The 19986-nt window shown below is 40.3% G+C and overlaps 1 protein-coding gene across 1 annotated transcript in view; it reads left to right on the top strand.

The window, feature by feature from the left end:
- The window catches only part of LOC135512524 (adhesion G-protein coupled receptor D2), a 149783-nt gene that overhangs the window by 114419 nt on the left and 15378 nt on the right, over positions 1-19986 (top strand). The window contains exon 24 of the mRNA XM_064934632.1: positions 821-900. Within this exon, the coding sequence (XP_064790704.1) occupies positions 821-900 (80 nt within the window). The remainder of the gene's footprint in view (positions 1-820; positions 901-19986) is intronic.

Below are 19986 nucleotides of genomic sequence, written 5' to 3'. Positions count from 1 at the left end.
TAGTACACTGACTCAGTACCGGTACTCCTGTATATCGCCTCGTCATTTTATCGTGTTACTATTTTATTTTGTATCTATTCATACATTTTCTCACTTTTTAACTGCATTGTTGGAGTAAGCGTTTAATGGTAAAGTCTACAATAATTGTATTCGGCGCATGCGACAAACAACATTTGATTTGATTTAAAGCTATTTCTTGATCAATGAAAAGTGAAAACAGTGACTGTCGAAATGCATTTCTGTTTTAACGAGCAACATTTTTGTTGTATTACAATATTGTTAAATAACAAGGATGTGAAAATGACAATCAGTTATATCATCGAAATGATCTATGTCGAGACAAATTAAGGAAATTGTGTTAAGTTAGAAACGGTTTATAGGATAAAACAAATTGGGATGTCTTCATTACTTATTTACTGTTGTATTACTTTTTTACAGCGTAGAACAGGGGTAGGCAACACGGGTCCTTGAGTGCCTCAGGCACTTCATGTTTTAACTAACCTGGGAGACCAGGTGTATTCGATTCAGGCAATGACTGAATCAGGTGTGGTGCCTAGTTGGAACAAAATCGTGCATTACCTGCGGCACTCCAGGAACAGGGTTGCCTACCCCTGGCGTAGACTGAAAGAACAATAATTGGGAGCGGACACATTTTTTATAATTTTTATTTGATCTTATCTTTTCACTTATCAAATTACTGTGTTAATTGTAATACTCCAATATATTAGATAACACATGTTTTCAAAACTTGGCTGAGTGATGTGAGAGGTAGGTGAACCAGACAAACTGACAGTGTTGTGTGTGTGTCTGTTTCCTTCAGGTCAGCTGTCCATTCCTTGTGTCTCAAAGAGCCTAAAGGATTCCCACAGTCATGCTACAGGTGCCTTGATCCCCAGAATGGTAATAACACACATACTGTACACGTACACACATACACATTTAGTGCATTCGGAAATTATTCAGACCCCTTCACTTTTTCCACATTTTGTTACGTTACAGCCTTATTCTAAAATATATACAAATATGTGTTTTACTCATTAATCTACACACAATACTCCATAATGGCAAAGCAAAAACAGGTTTATAGAAATGTTTGTAAAAAAATAAAGTAAAAATGTATTTACATAACAATTCAGACCCTTTGCTATGAGACTCGGAATTGAGCTCCGGTGCATCCTGTTTCCATTGATCATCCTTGAGATGATTCTACAACATGATTGGAGTCCACCTGTGGTAAATTCCATTGATTGGACATGATTTGGAAAAGTACACACCTGTCTATAAGGTCCCACAGTTGACAGTGCATGTCAGAGCAAACACCAAGTCATGAGAAGGAATTGTCTGTAGAACTCTTAGACAGGATTGTGTCGAGGCACAGCATTGAAGGTCCTCAGAACATAGTGGCTTTCATAAATCTTAAATGGAGTAGGATTGGAACCACCAAGATTCTTCCTAGAGCTGCCTAAAGCCACTATGTTTTTGAGGACCTTCAAACTGAGCAATCGGGGGAGAAGGGCCTTGGTCAGTGAGGTGACCAAGAACCCGATGGTCACTCTGACAGAGCTCCAGAGTTCCTCTGTGGAGATGGGAGAAGCTTTCAGAAGGACAACATCTCTGTAGCACTCCACTAATCAGGTGTTTATGGTAGAGCGGCCAGACAGAAACCCATTTTCAGTAAAAGGCACATGACAGCCCACAAAAGGTCCCTAAAGGACTGTCAGACCATGAGAAACAAGATGTTATGGTCTGATGAAACCAAGATTGAACTATTTGGCCTGAATGTCAAGCATCATGTCTGGAGGAAACATGGCACCATACCTACGATGAAGCATGGTGGTGGGGATGTTTTTCAGGGACTGGGAGACTAGTCAGGATCGAGGGAAAGATTAAAGGAGCAAAGTGCAGAGAGATCATTGATGAAAACCTGCTCCAGAGCGTTCAGGACCTCAGACTGCGGCATAGGTTCACCTTCAGACAGGACAACAACCCTAAGCACACAGCCTAGGCAACGCAGGAGTGGCTTCGGGGAAGTCTCTGAATGTCCTTGAGTGGCCCAGCCAAATCAGATCAACGTTTATTTGTCACGTGCGCCGAAAACAACAGGTGTAGACGACCTTACAGTGAAATGCTTACTTGCAGCCTCTAACCAATAGTGACCGGACTTGAACCCGATCGAACATCTCTGGAGAGACCTGAAAATAGCTGTGCAGCGACGCTCCCCGTCCAACTTGACAGAGCTTGAGAGGATCTGCACAGAAGTCGTGTCATACCAAAGAACACTCGAGGCTGTAATCACTGCCAAAGGTGCAAAGTACTGAAAAAATATAAAGTACTAGATAAAATACCTGAATACATATGTAAACATTTTTTTTGTGTGTGAAAGTTGCTACATTTTCTCCAAGCCTGTTTTTGTTTGTCATTATGGGGTATTGTGTGTAGATGGATAAGAAAACAAATGAACCCATTTTAGAATAAGGCTGTAATGTAACAAAATGTGGAAAAGGTCAAAGGGTCTGTACACTTTCTGAATGCACGGTACATACACACCACTGTTAGATCTGTCACTCCCTCCTCCTCTGGGCCTTTTGGGCTTTCTAACAGGCTAAACACCGGAGGTCAGGCTGTGGCATTTGACCTGTGAACCCAAGACAAAAACAGCTTGAGCTCCAGGCCAGGTGATTACTATAGAACGCTACTGTATTCAGGGCAGCCCAGTAATGTTTTAAGCTCCCCCTCGGCCCCTTTCCTTCCCTCCTGTCCTCCCCTACTAATTCCCCACAACCTCCCCCAATATTGTCATGTCTCCCTCTTCTCTCGCTCCCTTTCCTTCCCTCCTGCCTGTCCTCCCCTACTCAATCCCCACCACTTTTACCATATTTCAGGTCCTCCCCATGTCTGCCTCTCCCTCTCTCTGTCTCCCCCTTCTTTTCCCCCTGTTCTCTGACTCTACTAGTAGGTTTCCCATGTCCTCCCCCTTTCTCCCTCCACCTGTCTCCCATGTCTTCCTCTGTCTACTGTCTCCCCCTTTCCCTCCCTTCTCTCTGCTGCTGTCTGATCCTACCGGAGGTCCTCAGTCATCACAGCAAGCCTCTGTGCTGGAGGTCAGTGTGAGGCCTAATGTAAGGTGAATAACTTGGGGCTGAGTAGCTAAGACCCAACTAGTGTATGTACAGAGCAGTACAGGGGACATATGTATCAAGCGTCTCAGAGTAGTAGTGCTGATCTAGGATCAGGTCCACTCTGTCCATATAATCGTATTCCTTGTGATCTAAAAGGCATAACTGATCATAAATCAGCACTCCTACTCTGAGAATCTTGATACTTATGGCCCCAGAGAACTGACATTGACTTTTGGTCCTCAGTACTGAAGCAAGCGAGTTGTTTTAACTTCCCTTTTAAGTTCTGACTGACTGGGGCAAGGATCACCAAGTAGATTCAGCCGCAGGCCAATTTTTTTCTTCAGTGGATGGTCAGGGGGACGGAACATAGTTACAAATCATTTGTAGACTGCAAATAGACCACAAGAAGCCCAAACAGATATAACATTTGACGAAAACACAATCATTTCAAACCTTTCTTATGTTTGTATACGATCACATATCTCTATTATGCGTGGGAATACGGGAACATATTTCCAAAATTCAAATAACTTGGAGATGATTTCTCTGTTTTTACAATCTTTTATGTCCAACAATGAAAATTCACAACAACATTAAAAAAATATATTAAAAAAATATATATATGATTTTTTTTGCTCTGAAAACTTGGGAGGCCAAATAAAACTACCCACTGGCCACCAGTTGGGGAACCCTGGACTAGGACATGCCGTGTGGGACGCCTCCACATACATGCACACTCGTTGCCTCCTAAATGGCACCATATGCAAGGCACTACATAGGGAATCGGGTGCCCATTTCAGCAGACACTGATGTAATGTTGTGAAAACAGATCAAACAAATGAAACTACAAACAACGAGGCAAAAGTGGCAGTTTGATTTGAATATAGATTGTGATAGTTACAGGGAGGAATAAAGATGACAGAGCCCACATCAGACATACTGTACCCCTGTACTATAGGCCCCCTGGTGGACAGTGGTGGGAGAGCATCAGTAGTCACATCACTGTCTTTCATCCCTTGCTAACCCAGTGTGTTTGCGTGTGTGTCCTGTGGATAGTGGTGTGTGTATTTCTAGCTGATTGTGCAGTGTAGGTGTGTGTATGTCCAGGGCAGCATAGAAACGGTTACTGTCCCATTTCTGATATGATCATGCTTGACTTTAGCCCCTTTGCTCTGTTTGGTTTGGTTTTCATTTGGGTGGTCCACTCGATCCATGTGAAGTGTGTATGGCTGTTTGAACTTGTCTCTTTCTCTGTGGGGCCTGGCGTGGCCTGAAACCTAATACTTAAGTACACACAATTACGTTCACACCAGTGGTTACATGGGGAAATAGGCCCTTTCCCAGAGGTGTGAATCAGTTCAACCTGTATACAAGAGCCAGAGGCTTCTCACCACTCATGGTTCAAGGTTAAGAATTTCTTTGGTTGGAAAAGAGGCGGGTCTGAGACCTGGTTGGCTGTCCCAGTGGAGATGGTGCCTTGACAAGCAGAATTATCCAATCGGATATCCTGTTCTAGGATTTGTTCTGATCAGCTGTGGTGAAAATATCCCACTGTGCAGTAATGTCCAGAGTGTTTTCAGTGTCAAGAGTGGGTAAAGTAACTGCCACAATAAAGGAAACACAAATGTAAAGTTGGGCCACCACGATCCACCAGAACAGCTTCAATGCACCTTGGCATAGATTCCACACGTGTCTAGAACTCTATTGGAGGGTTGCAATACCATTCTTCCACGGGAAATTGCATAATTTGGTATGTTGTAACACTCAGGCACTGCTCCAGAAATCTCTTGTTTGAGATATGGTGACTGAGACACAGACAAACAAACACACACAGACCCCCATATGGTCCTTTGGGACCACTCTTTCAAAGTCACTTACTCTAGTATGGTACATAAAATATTGGGCGACTGGGCATTTCACTAAGCATGATGGGAGGTTAATTGCTAAATTAACTCATGAACTACACCTGTGTAGAAGCACCTGCTTTCAATCTACTTTGTAACCCTCATTTACTCTAGTGTTTCCTTTACTTTGGCAGTTACTTTCATATACAGGGCTTTCCAAAAGTATTCAGACCTTTTTCCACATTTTGTTACATTACAGCCTAATACTGAAATGTATTAAATACACACAATACCCCGTAATGACAACTCAAAAACAGTGTTTTAGAAAATATATTAAATATAAAAAATGGAAATATCACATTTAGTCCCTTTACTCAGTACTTTGTTCTAGCACATATGGCAGCGATTACAGCCTCAAGTCTTTTTGGGTATGACGCTACAATCTTAGCACACCAATATTTGGGGAGTTTCCCATTGTTCTCTGCAGATCCTCTCAAGCTCTGTCAGGTTGGATGGGGAGCGGCACTGCACAGCTATTTTCAGGTCTCTCCGGAGATGTTCGATCAGGTTCAAGTCCGGACTCTGGCTGGGCTACTCAAGGACATTGAGATTTCCCCAAAGCCACTCCTGCTTTTTCTTGGCTGTGTGCTTAGGGTCGTTGTCCTGTTGGAAAGTGAACCTATGCCCTAGTCTGAGGTCCTGAGTGCTCTGGAGAAGGTTTTCATCAAGGATCTTTATGTACTTTGCTCCATTCATCTTTCCCTTGATCCTAACTAGTCTCCCAGTCCTTCCACTGAAAAACATCCCCACAGCATGATGCTACCACCACCAAGCTTCACCGTAGGAATGGGGCCAGCTTTCCTCCAGACGTGACGCTTGGAATTCAGGCCAAATAGTTCAATCTTGGTGTCATCAGACCACAGAATCTTGTTTCTCATGGTCTAAGAGTCCTTTAGGTCCCTTTTGGCAAACTCCAAGCGGGCTTTCATGTGCATTTTACTGAGTAGTGGCTTCCATCTGGCCACTCTACCGTAAAGGCCTGATTGGTGGAGTGCTGCAGAGATGGTTGTCTTTTTGGAAGATTCTTCCATCTCCACAGAGGAACTCTAGAGCTCTGTCAAAGTGACCATCAGGTTCTTGGTCACCTCCTTGACCAAGGCCCTTCTCCCCCGATTGCTCAGGTTAGCTGGGCTGCCAGCTCTAGAAAGAGTCTTGGTGGGTCCAAACTTCTTCCATTTAAGAATTATGGAGGCCACTGTGTTCTTGGCAACCTTCAATGCTGCAGAAATATTTTGGATCTGTGCCTCGACACAATCCTGTCTCTGAGCTCTATGGACAATTCCTTTGACCTCATGGCTTGGTTTTCACTCTGACGTACTGTCAACTGTGGGACCTTATATAGACAGGTGTGTGCCTTTCCAAATCATGTTCAATCAATTTAATTAATTAACTTATTTTTTGCTTTGTCACTCTGGGGTATTGTGTGTAAATTGTTGAAGAAAAAAACATGATTTAATCCAGTTTAGAATAAGGCTGTAACGTAACAAAATTTGTTAAAAGGGAAGGCGTCTGAATACTTTCTGAATGCACTGTAAATGCACAGACAAACGCATGCGTGCGTGCGTGCGACCACATAAATCCTGCATTGATATGGTGCACCTCACATAGAATTAATTGGCCATTTACTTAGTTTTGGTGCATCCTTCTTCCACACATGACGAGTGTTGACCAGCAACGTGATTACAATCTTCCCGATGTACGCTCGTGCAATGTCATGCAGTAATGCTGTATTATGTCTAGTAATTTCCCCCCCAACCGTTTTGAGACAGTATGAGATGTCTTCAAAAAGACAAACATAATAAATAAATATGATTATGTACACTACATGACCAAAAGTATGTGGACACCTGCTTGTCGAACATCTCATTCCAAAATCATGGACATTAATATGGAGTTGATAACCCCTTTGCTGCTATAACGGCCTCCACTTTTCTGGAAAGGCTTTCAAAAAAATGTTGGTACATTGCTGCAGGGACTTGCTTCTATTGAGCCACGAGCATTAGTGAGGTCGGGCACTGATGTTGGGTGATTAGGCCTGTTTCGCAGTCTGCGTACCAATTCATCTCAAAGGTGTTCGATGGGATTGAGGTCAGGGCTCTGTGCAGGCCAGTCAAGTTCTTCCACACCCATCTCGACAAACCATTTCTGTATGGACCATGCTTTGTGCGCAGGGCACTGCTGAAACAGGAAAGGGCATTCCCCAAACTGTTGCCACAAAGTCGGAAGCACAGAATTGTGTAGAATGTCATTGTATGTTGTAGCGTTAAAATTTCCCTTCACTGGAACTAAGAGGCCTAGCCTAAACCATGAAAAACAGCACCAGGCCATTATTCCTCCTCCACCAAACTTCACATTTGGCACTCTGCATTCGGGCAGGTAGCGTTCTGCTAGCATCCGCCAAACCCAGATTCGTCTGTCAGACTGCCAGATGGTGAAGCGTGACTCATAACTCCAGAGAATACGTTTCCACTGCTCCAGAGTCCAATGGTGGCAAGATTTACACCACTCCAGCTAACGCATGGCATTGCGCTTGGTGATCTTAAGCTTGTGAGTGGCTCCTCGGCCATGGAAAGCCATTTCATGAAGCTCCAGGTGAACAGTTCTTGTGCTGACGTTGCTTTCATAGGCAGTTTGGAACTCGGTAGTGAGTCTTGCAACCGATGACAGACGATTTTTATACGCTACAGCACTCAGCGGTCCCGTTCTGTGAGCTTGCGTGGCCTACCACTTCGCGGCTGAGCCGTTGTTGCTCCTAGACGTTTCCACTTCACAATAACATCACTTATAGTTGACCGTGGCAGCTCTAGCAGGGCAGAAATTGACGAACTGACCTGTTGAAAAGGTTGCATCCTATGACGGTACCACTTTGAAATAGCCAAATCCACTAATTTGAAGGGGTTTTCATATACTTTTGTATATATAGTGTATGTACATATTAGCCTTAAACATGATTGTTAACTATAAGTTCTTTAAGGCTACGAGATATGGCATTCCTCCTAGAATCAGTACACCCATTTCCCCAAAAAGTCTAATAAAATAAATATGATTGATTTGTCAATATAATATAACACATTAGCCTAACTGTAAGTCTCTCTGGATAAAAGTGTCTGCTAACTGCCAAATGTTTTTATGTAAATTGTATTCTGAAAGTATTAACACCCACTTGACTTTTTCATCATTTGTTGTTTTTCAGCCTTAATTAAAATAGATTAAATAAACACTTTGGATGGTGTGTCAATACACAGAGTCACTACAAAGATACAGGAGTCCTTCCTAACTCAGTTGCCGGAGAGGGAGGTAACCGCTCAGGGATTTCACCATGAGTCCAATGGTGACTGTAAAACAGATAGAAGAAAACTGAGGATGGATCAACAACATTGTAGATACTCCACAATACTAACGTAATTGACAGAGTGAAAAGAAAGAAGCCTGTAAAGAACAAAAATATTCCACACAAATATTCCAAAACATAATCCTGTTTGCAAGGCACTAAAGTAATAGTGCAAAAAATATGGCAAAGCAATTCAATGTTATGGTTGGGGCAAATCCAATACAACGTATTACTGATTACCACTCTCCATATTTTCAATTAGTGGTGGCTGCATCATGTTATTGGTATGCTTGTAATCGTTAAGGACTGGGTAGTTTTTCAGGATAAACATAAATGTAATGGAGCTAAGCTCAGGCAAAATCCTAGCTTTTCCAGTCTGCTTTCCACCAGACACTGTGAGATGAATTGACCTTTTGGCAGGATAATAACCTGAAACACAAGACCAAATCTACAATCTACACTGGAGTTGCTTACCAAGAAGACAGTGAAAGTTCCTGAGTGGCAGAGTTATAGTTTTGACTTAAATCTGCTTGAAAATCTGTGGCAAGACCTGCAAATGGTCAGCAACCAATTTGACAGAGCTTGAAGAATTTTGAAAAGAATAATGGGCAAATGTTGTACAATCCAGGGGTGGAATGCTCTTAGAAACTAACCTACAATGACTTACAGCTCTAAATGATGCCAAAGGTGTTTCTACATCTGCATTGCTTGCTGTTTGGGGTTTTAGACTGGGTTTCTCTATAAGCACTTTTTTGAAGGTAAAAGGGCTTATAAATAATTTTGATTGATACTAACATGTATAGTCCCAGTGTTGAATACTTATCAAATCAAGATATATTAATGTTTAATTTTTCATAAATTATTTTACAAATGTTCATATTTGTCTTCCCGTTTGACATTGACAATGCATTTTGTGTAGATCGTTGACAAAAATGTAAATCAAATTGATTTTAATCCCACTTTGTAACACAACAAAATGTGGAAAAAGTCAAGGGGGTGAATACTTTCTGAAGGCACTGTGTAGACCTTTTTTAAGAACCTGTAAGCTACCGTTTTTAATTTGAACTATAGTACATGGACTCGTATCTGCAGTGAGCCAACATTACTTTTATTTTTCTCTACGGTGGCTCTTCTTTTTGTCCAGCTTCTGTGCACAGTTGTATGTGTGTTTGCGTAAATATCTCTACTCTCACTGATATCGTTGTCCCTATCAAACCAGTACAGCTGACGTACCTCCCCCTGCCTGTCTGTTAATTGGACAAGTGGTCCGACACTGAGCAGCGGCCTTTCTGTGAGGCGTCACACGCGATAGGGACCCCCTTGGCAGCCCAGGTGGCCCCTCCATTCAGACACAGCCAGGGGCCGGGTCCCACCGGGCCTCCCTGGCCCCCCACTTGTCAGTCACGAGGGCAACTTGTCAATCACTAGGGGAGTGCTTGAGCTTCCTGTTTTAGCCCGGGTGCTGTGACACATCCTGGCAGGGGGTGACTGGTGTCAGCCTGTCAACTGGAGGGGGGCTGTTGGAGCACACACTCTCTCTCCCTCTGCTCTCTAAGGCTGGTGACTCCGCAGCAGAGGCAGGGCCCTAGTTCCTGTTTTACCTCACACACCTGCAGGCTGCCGTTAGTGCAGTCGGTGCTGCCGTCTCAGAGGTCACATGTGCCATAATCCAACCTCATTAAGAGCCCTCTAAGAGCCGGGGGAAAGAACGTACAATTGCCTATCACCAGATAACTCACCGCTGAGTGTGAAGGTAGCCATTTTTCACATGCAGCCATATTTAAGACTCAAACGCACCCCTGTGACCTCAGGGTTTCAACAGCAATTAAAACCGTCTTTTCACGTCTTTAGTGCCACACTGGCTCTGGTACAGGGCTCGTGCTCCCTACTGTAACTCCCACTCTGCCAACTGACAGACCCATGCATGTACACACGCACACACTCCACACACATCTACACCCATCTTCAAAGAAGAGTTCAGGCTGTGTGTGTGTGTGTTTGCTGTAGCTAAAATGAACTAACAAATTGTAGCTAAATTAACGAACTGTAGCTAATAAACTGTAGCTAAATTAGCAAATTGTAGTTAACAAACTAGCTAAATGAACTAACTGTAGTTAAGTTTTATTTTGATAGGTGGGCATGGCTGGAACATTCCAACCATTGTCTGGTCTATGTCAGGCCCTGTCTATTGTAGATACGCCACTATAAGGTTATTTTCGATACCAAAATATTTAGCCGTAGGGACAACAACCAAAAACAGAAAGCCGTTGAGGTGAAGTGCAGACAGACTCATCTTTCTCACCCTTAATTAAACCTCTGTAGCGGGGGCCATTGTTTAACTCCAACAATTGTCATTGAATTAAAAGTGTTGTGTCTTTTGTTCTGGCGATGTGTGCTGCTGTCAGGGGTCCTGTCGTTAATGTGCCATCACCACGCCTCATATCCGCATTAGACACCGCCGCTGATGTTATTTCCTCTGTGTGTGTGTGTGTGTGTGTGTGTGTGTGTCTCTCTCTCTCTCTCTCTCTCTCTCTCTCTCTCTCTCTCTCTGTCCTACATATCCCTCAGCAGGAGAGGAAGAGTGGAAGAGCATTACTGTGCGAGACGGTCATGTCATCCAACATCTGAGAAACCTGGGGCTCAGTGATACTTATGCACACACACACACTCAAGTACATATCGTATACATATACGCACGCACGCACGCTCGCACAGACACAAACACTTATAATTGAGAGACCTACGTCCCGTTTCCTTGCAGTTGCCTAATAGGAATGGAGATTTTTTTATATGTTTTATTGCGTCACTACAGTTGGATTCAGATGTTTTATTGCAAATTAAAAAGCTGAAAGAGTTACCTCTTCCTTTTCTGTGAATGAGCAGTGTTTGCTTTTTGGATTTGGGTGTGGCACTCTAGTGAGTAACATGTCCTGGAGCCTGCAAGGCTTCAGTGAATGGGTGTTGGCCAGGCAGATAGTATGACAGACAGGAAAGGATCATCCCGGGGTCACCACAACAATTATCACTTAGTGTCCACAAGGTAGAGAGGGTCACAGTGCCTTCAGAAAGTATTCACACCTCTTGACTTTTTCAAGATGTTGTTGTGTAACAGCCTGAATTTTAGTTTTTTTCTCATTGGCCTACACACAATACCCCATAATGTCAAATTGGAATTATGTTTTTATTTTATTTATGTACTCATTAATAAACAATGAAAAGCTGAAATATCTTCAGTTGGTAATAATTCAACTTTGTCATGGCAAGCCTAAATAAATTGAGGAGTGTAAATTTCCTTAACCAGTCACATAATAAATTGCATGGACTCTTCTTGTATGCAATAATAGTGTTTAGCATAATTTTTAACAACTAACTTGACAGAGCTTGAAGAGTTTTAAAAATAATCATGTGAAAATATTGAACAATCCAGGTGTGCAAAGTTCTTAGACTTACCCAGAAAGACTGACAGCTGTAATCACTGCCAAGGGTGATTCTAACATGTTGACTCAGGGTGTTGAATACTTATCTAATCAAGATATATTACCTTACAAAGTACAAACAATATAAAAAATGTAAATTAAATCCATTTTAATCCCACTTTGTAACACAACAAAATGTGGAAAAGTAAAGGGGTGTGAATAGTTTCTGAAGGTACTGTAGCATTATATTCTCTCTCTCTTTCTGACACACACAGTTCTCTCTTTCTCACACACATACACATACCCTTACAGCCCCTCTCCTCTCTCTCTCTCTCTGGCACATACACAGACAGCAACAACATCCCTCCCCCCGTCTCTTTTATGTACACACTAACACACACTAGTGATATGTCCACTGAGGTGACATTTCCGGGCGGGGGGGACAGAGGATGACACCCGTGTCCACCCCTGCTTGAGAGGAAGTGGATATCAGAACACAACAGGAAAGACCGAAAAGAAAAACAAGCTGACATCTTTTTGGACATTAAATCACTTCCTTTAGGGCCCTGCGACTGACCCCTTAAGCAGGTTTACCGCCGAGCATCCTCTTGCTGGGCTGGGGATCGATCGTTGTGTGTGTGTGCTGTCTTACTCTTTCTTTTGGGGGGGGGGTAGATCAGCTTCAATATTGCAAATAGATTGTGGCTTCTATCAGTGTTATTGTCTGCATAATTTCCAATTCTCCATATATTTTCTCCATATATTTTTTTGTAAATATATATATATATAGAATGTTAAATATATTTTTTTTTCCATATACACTGCTTTCGGAAAGTATTCAGACGCCTGGACTTTTTCCACATTTTGTTGCGTTACAGCATTATTCTAAAATTGATCAAATATTTTTTTTGCCTCCTCAATCTACACATAATACCCAATAATGACACCGAAACACGTTTTTGGAAATTATACCTTATTTACATTTTTAAAAACAGGTTTTTGCATTTTCATTAGGGGGTATTGTGTGTAGATTGATGAGGAATTTAATCCATTTTATAATAAGGCTGTCTGAATACTTTCTGAATTCACTGTATTTTCCTTCTTTATTACCCTACCACCCCTCCACTAATTGGAGTAAACTAATAGACAACTTCCAGCTTATACATACTACATACATTTCACGGGAATTATATTTTGCATGATCTTGTTTTTAGTCCCAGCCTTCAGCTCCCCTTAACCCCTCCCATCTATCTCTGAAGACCATCCCGTTTTGATTTCTAGTTGCCGTATATTTTTCTACTCTGCTGTGATGTTTCAAAAAAGTTATATATTTCTATTCTCATAGTTTCTACATAGTTTCTACATCAACATATTTGCTAAGATATTATTATATTGTTGACCGATTGACTATGACTTTTCAAAACACCCAGCAGTGCTATTTACAGAGTTAGCTCCGAGTAATTATTGCAATTGTTCAGCCATTCTTGAACTTGCGACCAAAAACAAGTTACCAAAACAAGATCTAATGATTCTGTCTCTTCGCAGTAACATCTGCAGAGCTGGGATGGTTGTATCCCCCATATACAGTGCCTTGCGAAAGTATTCGCCCCCTTGAACTTTGCGACGTTTTGCCACATTTCAGGCTTCAAACATAAAGATATAAAACTGTATTTTTTTGTGAAGAATCAACAACAAGTGGGACACAATCATGAAGTGGAACAACATTTATTGGATATTTCAAACTTTTTTAACAAATCAATAACTGAAAAATTGGGCGTGCAAAATTATTCAGCCCCTTTACTTTCAGTGCAGCAAACTCTCTCCAGAAGTTCAGTGAGGATCTCTGAATGATCCAATGTTGACCTAAATGACTAATGATGATAAATACAATCCACCTGTGTGTAATCAAGTCTCCGTTTAAATGCACCTGCACTGTGATAATCTCAGAGGTCCGTTAAAAGCGCAGAGATCATCATGAAGAACAAGGAGCACACCAGGCAGGTCCGAGATACTGTTGTGAAGAAGTTTAAAGCCGGATTTGGATACAAAAACATTTCCCAAGCTTTAAACATCCCAAGGAGCACTGTGCAAGCGATAATATTGAAATGGAAGGAGTATCAGACCACTGCAAATCTACCAAGACCTGGCCGTCCCTCTAAACTTTCAGCTCATACAAGGAGAAGACTGATCAGAGATGCAGCCAAGAGGCCCATGATCACTCTGGATGAACTGCAGAGATCTACAGCTGAGGTGGGAGACTCTGTCCATAGGACAACAATCAGTCGTATATTGCACAAATCTGGCCTTTATGGAAGAGTGGCAAGAAGAAAGCCATTTCTTAAAGATATCCATAAAAAGTGTTGTTTAAAGTTTGCCACAAGCCACCTGGGAGACACACCAAACATGTGGAAGAAGGTGCTCTGGTCAGATGAAACCAAAATTGAACTTTTTGGCAACAATGCAAAACGTTATGTTTGGCGTAAAAGCAACACAGCTCATCACCCTGAACACACCATACCCACTGTCAAACATGGTGGTGGCAGCATCATGGTTTGGGCCTGCTTTTCTTCAGCAGGGACAGGGAAGACGGTTAAAATTGATGGGAAGATGGATGGAGCCAAATACAGGACCATTCTGGAAGAAAACCTGATGGAGTCTGCAAAAGACCTGAGACTGGGACGGAGATTTGTCTTCCAACAAGACAATGATCCAAAACATAAAGCAAAATCTACAATGGAATGGTTCAAAAATAAACATATCCAGGTGTTAGAATGGCCAAGTCAAAGTCCAGACCTGAATCCAATCGAGAATCTGTGGAAAGAACTGAAAACTGCTGTTCACAAATGCTCTCCATCCAACCTCACTGAGCTCGAGCTGTTTTGCAAGGAGGAATGGGAAAGAATGTCAGTCTCTCGATGTGCAGAACTGATAGAGACATACCCCAAGCGATTTACAGCTGTAATCGCACCAAAAGGTGGCGCTACAAAGTATTAACTTAAGGGGGCTGAATAATTTTGCACGCCCAATTTTTCAGTTTTTGATTTGTTAAAAAAGTTTGAAATATCCAATAAATGTCGTTCCACTTCATGATTGTGTCCCACTTGTTGTTGATTCTTCACAAAAAAATACAGTTTTATACCTTTATGTTTGAAGCCTGAAATGTGGCAATATGTCGCAAAGTTCAAGGGGGCCGAATACTTTCGCAAGGCACTGTATATAACATTCTATTGGTTGCAAGAATTTTGTATAATATTTTAAATTGAAAGACTTAGAAGTTTTTAATCCGACATCGTTTTGTATATCAGTTCATAAACCATGTGACATGGAATCGGTACATCAAAAATATCCTCCCAACTATTTTGCGACCAGTGTGGCTCAGCTGTACATTTTTTTGTCCTTAAATTAAACTAGTATACTTTTTGTATGTATCACCATTTTCTTTATCCAATTTTGGTCTTTAATGTAGGGCCAACAGTCAAGTTCCTTACCTTTCCTCCATTTTTGGGGTAATGCTGCAATCAGTTGCATGTTTGACAAAACTCCATCAGTCCTATTTGTGATATCATTTACAAAGATTATACTGTTTTTAAAAAAGTAATAATAATTAAAGTATTTTTTTAATCAATTACTATATTTGAGTTGAACCATAATATTTGTTGAGGCTTTTCTTGTGGATTAAAGTCAAATTGCAATCAGCTTTCTATTGCTTGTTAAAAAATAAATATTGTGGAGGTTGTTTCATTTTCAAATAACTGAAAGTCAGAGGTAATCTGAATGATAGGAAAAAGACCATTCTTGAACATGGCATTCTTTTTTTTCTTCCTTTTTTTTGATCCAATAAAAAAATATGGTGCACACAAAGTTTGGTTTTAATCCAGAGAGGTTAAGATAATGATCTAGATCCTCTATGAAGCTGTGCAGGGAATCAAATAGTGGATTATAAGAAAACAATAGTCAGCGTACAATGACACCTTTGTTTTTAAGCCCTGGATTTCTAGCCCCTTGATATTATTTTTGGATCTGATTTTAATAGCTAACATGGTCATAATAAATGCATATGCCGATAGTGGACAACCTTGTTTTACTCCTGGTGACAATTTAATACTTTCTGAGAAGTAGACATTATTTACTATACATAACTTTTAACTCATTGTATAAGAGATTCTCCAAAATTAAAATAGTCCACGCATTTGTATATAAATTCCAGTCGTACTTTATCAAAGGCATTTTTAAAGTCAGCTATGAATACCAGGCCTAGTTTCACAGATTTTTGCATAATCTTCTATTGTATTATTATCTCCATTGTATCATCCATGTCCCCCCAAAAAATAACTGTCTGATTAGGATGAATAATATCCAACAATACCTTTTTAATTCTATGCGCTATGCATTTTGTTATAATTTTGGCATCACTACACTGAAGTGTAAGGAGTCTCCAGTTTTTTAGGTGGACTGGATCTTTATATTTACCATCTTGGTCCTGTTTCAGTAATAGTGAAATCAGACCTTGCTCAGTATCTGATAGTTTACCATTTTTATTGAAGTCGTTAAAACATCTTATTAACGGAACTTTGACAAACATCAAAAAAATATTTGATGAACCTCAACTGGTATGCCATCCATCCCTGGAGTTCTCCCAGACTTGAAGGCATTAATTGCATTTAGAAGTTCCTCCTATGTATTTAGGCCTTCACATGAATATTTCTGTATAGCTGTTAATTTTACACTATTAATAGAAAAAAATAGACCGTCATTTCGAACAAGTTTCTGTAAATTATTTTTGGTAGCATTTCTAGGTTGAAGATAAAAAAATATTTGGTGATTTTTTTTTCCCTTATTCCATCCAGTTCGCTTTATTTTTATAATATATTACACTTGATCTTTCTTGAATAAGTTCATCCGTTTCTGTTAGTTTTTATTGCTATCTGTCTGTACTGTTAGTTCCTCTATTTCCTTTTTTTGATCTAAATTGTTTTTGTTTTAAAGATTAATATTGAATACAGTAAGGGGATTTGTTGTACCTATGATATGTAGGAAAAAGTTGTACATTCTTCTGTCTTTGTTAGAACAAGTTGTTATCCAGTAGGCTTTGAGATTAAATGTCCAATATCCTAGTCCTTGTGGAAATTCTGTAATGTGTAAACCAATTATTTGATGGTCCGACCACATTCTGTCCCCTATCGACACTCTTTAAACTTTTGGTACCAGCGAAAACAACATAAGAAAGTAGTCAAGATAACTAGCTCGAGTGAGCCTCCATCATGTATATCTCATCCTAAAGATTGATTCTATACTTCGTTTGACATGTTTCTACGACCTGTAATATAACTATTTGGACTTTTCGTCCGTACTTTCAATGGATTTGTTTACCAAACGCGCTATCAAAAGGAGGTATTTGGACATAAATAATTAACTTTATCGAACAAATCAAACATTTATTGTGGAACTGGGATTCCTGGGAGTGCATTCTGATGAAGATCATCAAACGTATGTGAATATTTATAATGCTATTTCTGACTTTTGTTGACGACACAACATGGCGGATATCTGTTTGGCTTGTTTTAGTCTCTGAGCGCCATACTCAGATTACAGCATGGTTTGCTTTTTCGGTAAAGCGTTTTTTAAATCTGACACAGCGGTTGCATTAAGGAGAAGTTTATCTAAAGTTCCATGTATAACACTTGTATTTTCATCAACATTTATGATGAGTATTTCTGTAAATTCATGTGGCTCTCTGCAAAATCACCGGATGTTTTGGAACTACTGAACATAACGCGCCAATGTACACTGAGATTGTTTTATATAAATATGAACTTTATCGAACAAAATCTACATGTATTGTGTAACATGAAGTCCTATGAGTGTCATCTGATGAAGATCATCAAAGGTTAGTGATTCATTTATCTCTATTTCTGCTTTTTGTGACTCCTCTCTTTGTCTGGAAAAATGGCTGTGTCTTTCTGTGAATAAGCACTCACCTAACATAATCGTTTGTGGTGCTTTCGCCATAAAGCCTATTTGAAATCGGACACTGGTGGAATTAACAAGAAGTGTATCTTTAAAATGGTATAAAATACTTGTATGTTTGAGGAATATTAATTATGAGATATCTGTTGTTTGAATTTGGCGCCCTCACTTTCACTGGCTGTTGTCATATCGATCCCGTTAGCAGGATTTCAGCCATAAGAAGTTTTAAGTGCATGAGGGTGATAGTTTGTAGTGTGATCTCCTTTACGGTCCATTGAGGTATTTAAATCTGTATTATAATCTCCCACCATAATAATTGAGTCTGTTTCACTCTTTGTGAAGTATCAAAAGAGCTACAGTTAGTCAACAATATATGTTCCCCCTTGCGTTAGCTTGCATACTCCAAAGTAACTGTACTACAGGTTGACTAAACACTGTGTTAAACCAATTTATGGTGTTAGCTGGGGTTGCTCTTTCAGGTCTCTCAGTTCTCAGACAAGGTCTCTCATCATGCGAGCCTGGTTCATTGAACCACTTCAGTTACAGTTGTAAGGAGAGGGATAATGAGTGTATTCTTAGCACCAATAAGAGACCCGACCAAAATAGGGTGAAAAGTCGGCTTTATTTATCTTAGTCTTTCTACCACCCAAACATTTACTATCTATCTTCACTACCGTCAAGGTTGTGAGGCAGTTTCAAAACATAATTTGAGTTCGATAATATGCCTTATATTTCTCTCATAAGAAGATTTGTATTACATATTAAGTGTATTAATTTAATTTATTTTGTTAAATTTATTTGACAGGGAGGCCGTTCCACCAATTCAGTGCCTTTTGAGAGTGTAACTTCGTAAGAAAAGAAAAAAGATTTGGCATACCGAGTGGCGCAGCAGTCTATTTAACTAGGCAAGTCAGTTATGAAAAAATTGTTATTTACAATGACGGCCTACCAGATAATGATTGTTCTGAATTATCACAGATTAAAGGCGCATCTCCTCTGAGAACTAAGGAAGTAGCATGAGGCCCCAGAGGGGTAAGAATAAAACAGAGTGCGAAACAAATTCGACACACTTGTTTTTGCTTTGTCACAATTTTCTTCATCCAATTTTGGTCTTTAATGCAGGCCTGGCAGACATGTTCTTTGCTTTCCCTGCTTACACTTGTCTCTTCCATTTTTGCGGTAATGCTGCAATTAGTTTGTTGTAATTTTGGGTAGAGCAGGCATTTCCATATATTTTTGTTAGCTGGATGTCTGACATAACTCCACTGGTCCTATTTATGATATAATTTACAAAGATTATACTTTTTTTCAAACATTTAAATATATACACTACCGTTCAAAAGATTGGGGTCACTTAGAAATGTCCTTGTTTTTGAAAAAAATATCAGCAACCATCACTCCTGTGTTCCAATGGCACGTTGTGTTAGCCAATCCAAGTTGCTGGCCTTCTAGGCAGAGTAGCAAATAAAAAGCCATATCTCAGACTGGCAAATAAAAATATAAGCCTAAAATGGGCAAAATATCACAGACACTGGACAGAGGAACTCTGCCTAGAAGGCCATTATTCCGGAATCGCCTCTTCACTGTTGACGTTGAGACTGGTGTTTTGCGGGTACTATTTAATGAAGCTGCCAGTTGAGTACTTGTGAGGCGTCTGTTTCTCAAACTAGACACTCTAATGTACTTGTCCTCTTGCTCAGCTGTGCACTGGGGCCTCCCACTCTTCTTTCTATTCTGATTAGATCCAGTTTGCGCTGTTCCTAAAGGGAGACACAGTGTTGTACGAGATCTTCAGTTTCTTGGCAATTTCTCGCATGGTATAGCCTTCATTTCTCAGAACAAGAATAGACTGCCGAGTTTCAGAAGAAAGTTGTTTGTTTCTGGCCATTTTGAGCCTGTAATCGAACCTACAAATGTGGATGTTCCAGATACTCAACTAGTCTAAAGAAGGCCAGTTGTATTGCTTCTTTAATCAGGACAACAGTTTTCAGCTGTGCTAACATAATTGCAAAAGGGTTTTCTAATGACCAATTGTCCTTTTAAAATTATAAACTTGGAATAGCTAACACAACGTGCCATTGGAACACAGAAGTGATGGTTGATGGTTGCTGATAATGGGCCTATGTACGCCTATGTAGATATTCCATAAAAAAATCTGCAATAGTAATTTACAACATAAACAATGTCTACACTGTATTTCTGATCAATTTGATGTTATTTTAATGGACAAAACATGTGCTTTTCTTTAA

The sequence above is a fragment of the Oncorhynchus masou genome, chromosome 24 (assembly GCF_036934945.1).
Source record: "Oncorhynchus masou masou isolate Uvic2021 chromosome 24, UVic_Omas_1.1, whole genome shotgun sequence".
Taxonomy (NCBI): Eukaryota; Metazoa; Chordata; class Actinopteri; order Salmoniformes; family Salmonidae; genus Oncorhynchus; species Oncorhynchus masou.
This window is presented reverse-complemented; position numbering and strand designations above follow the sequence as displayed.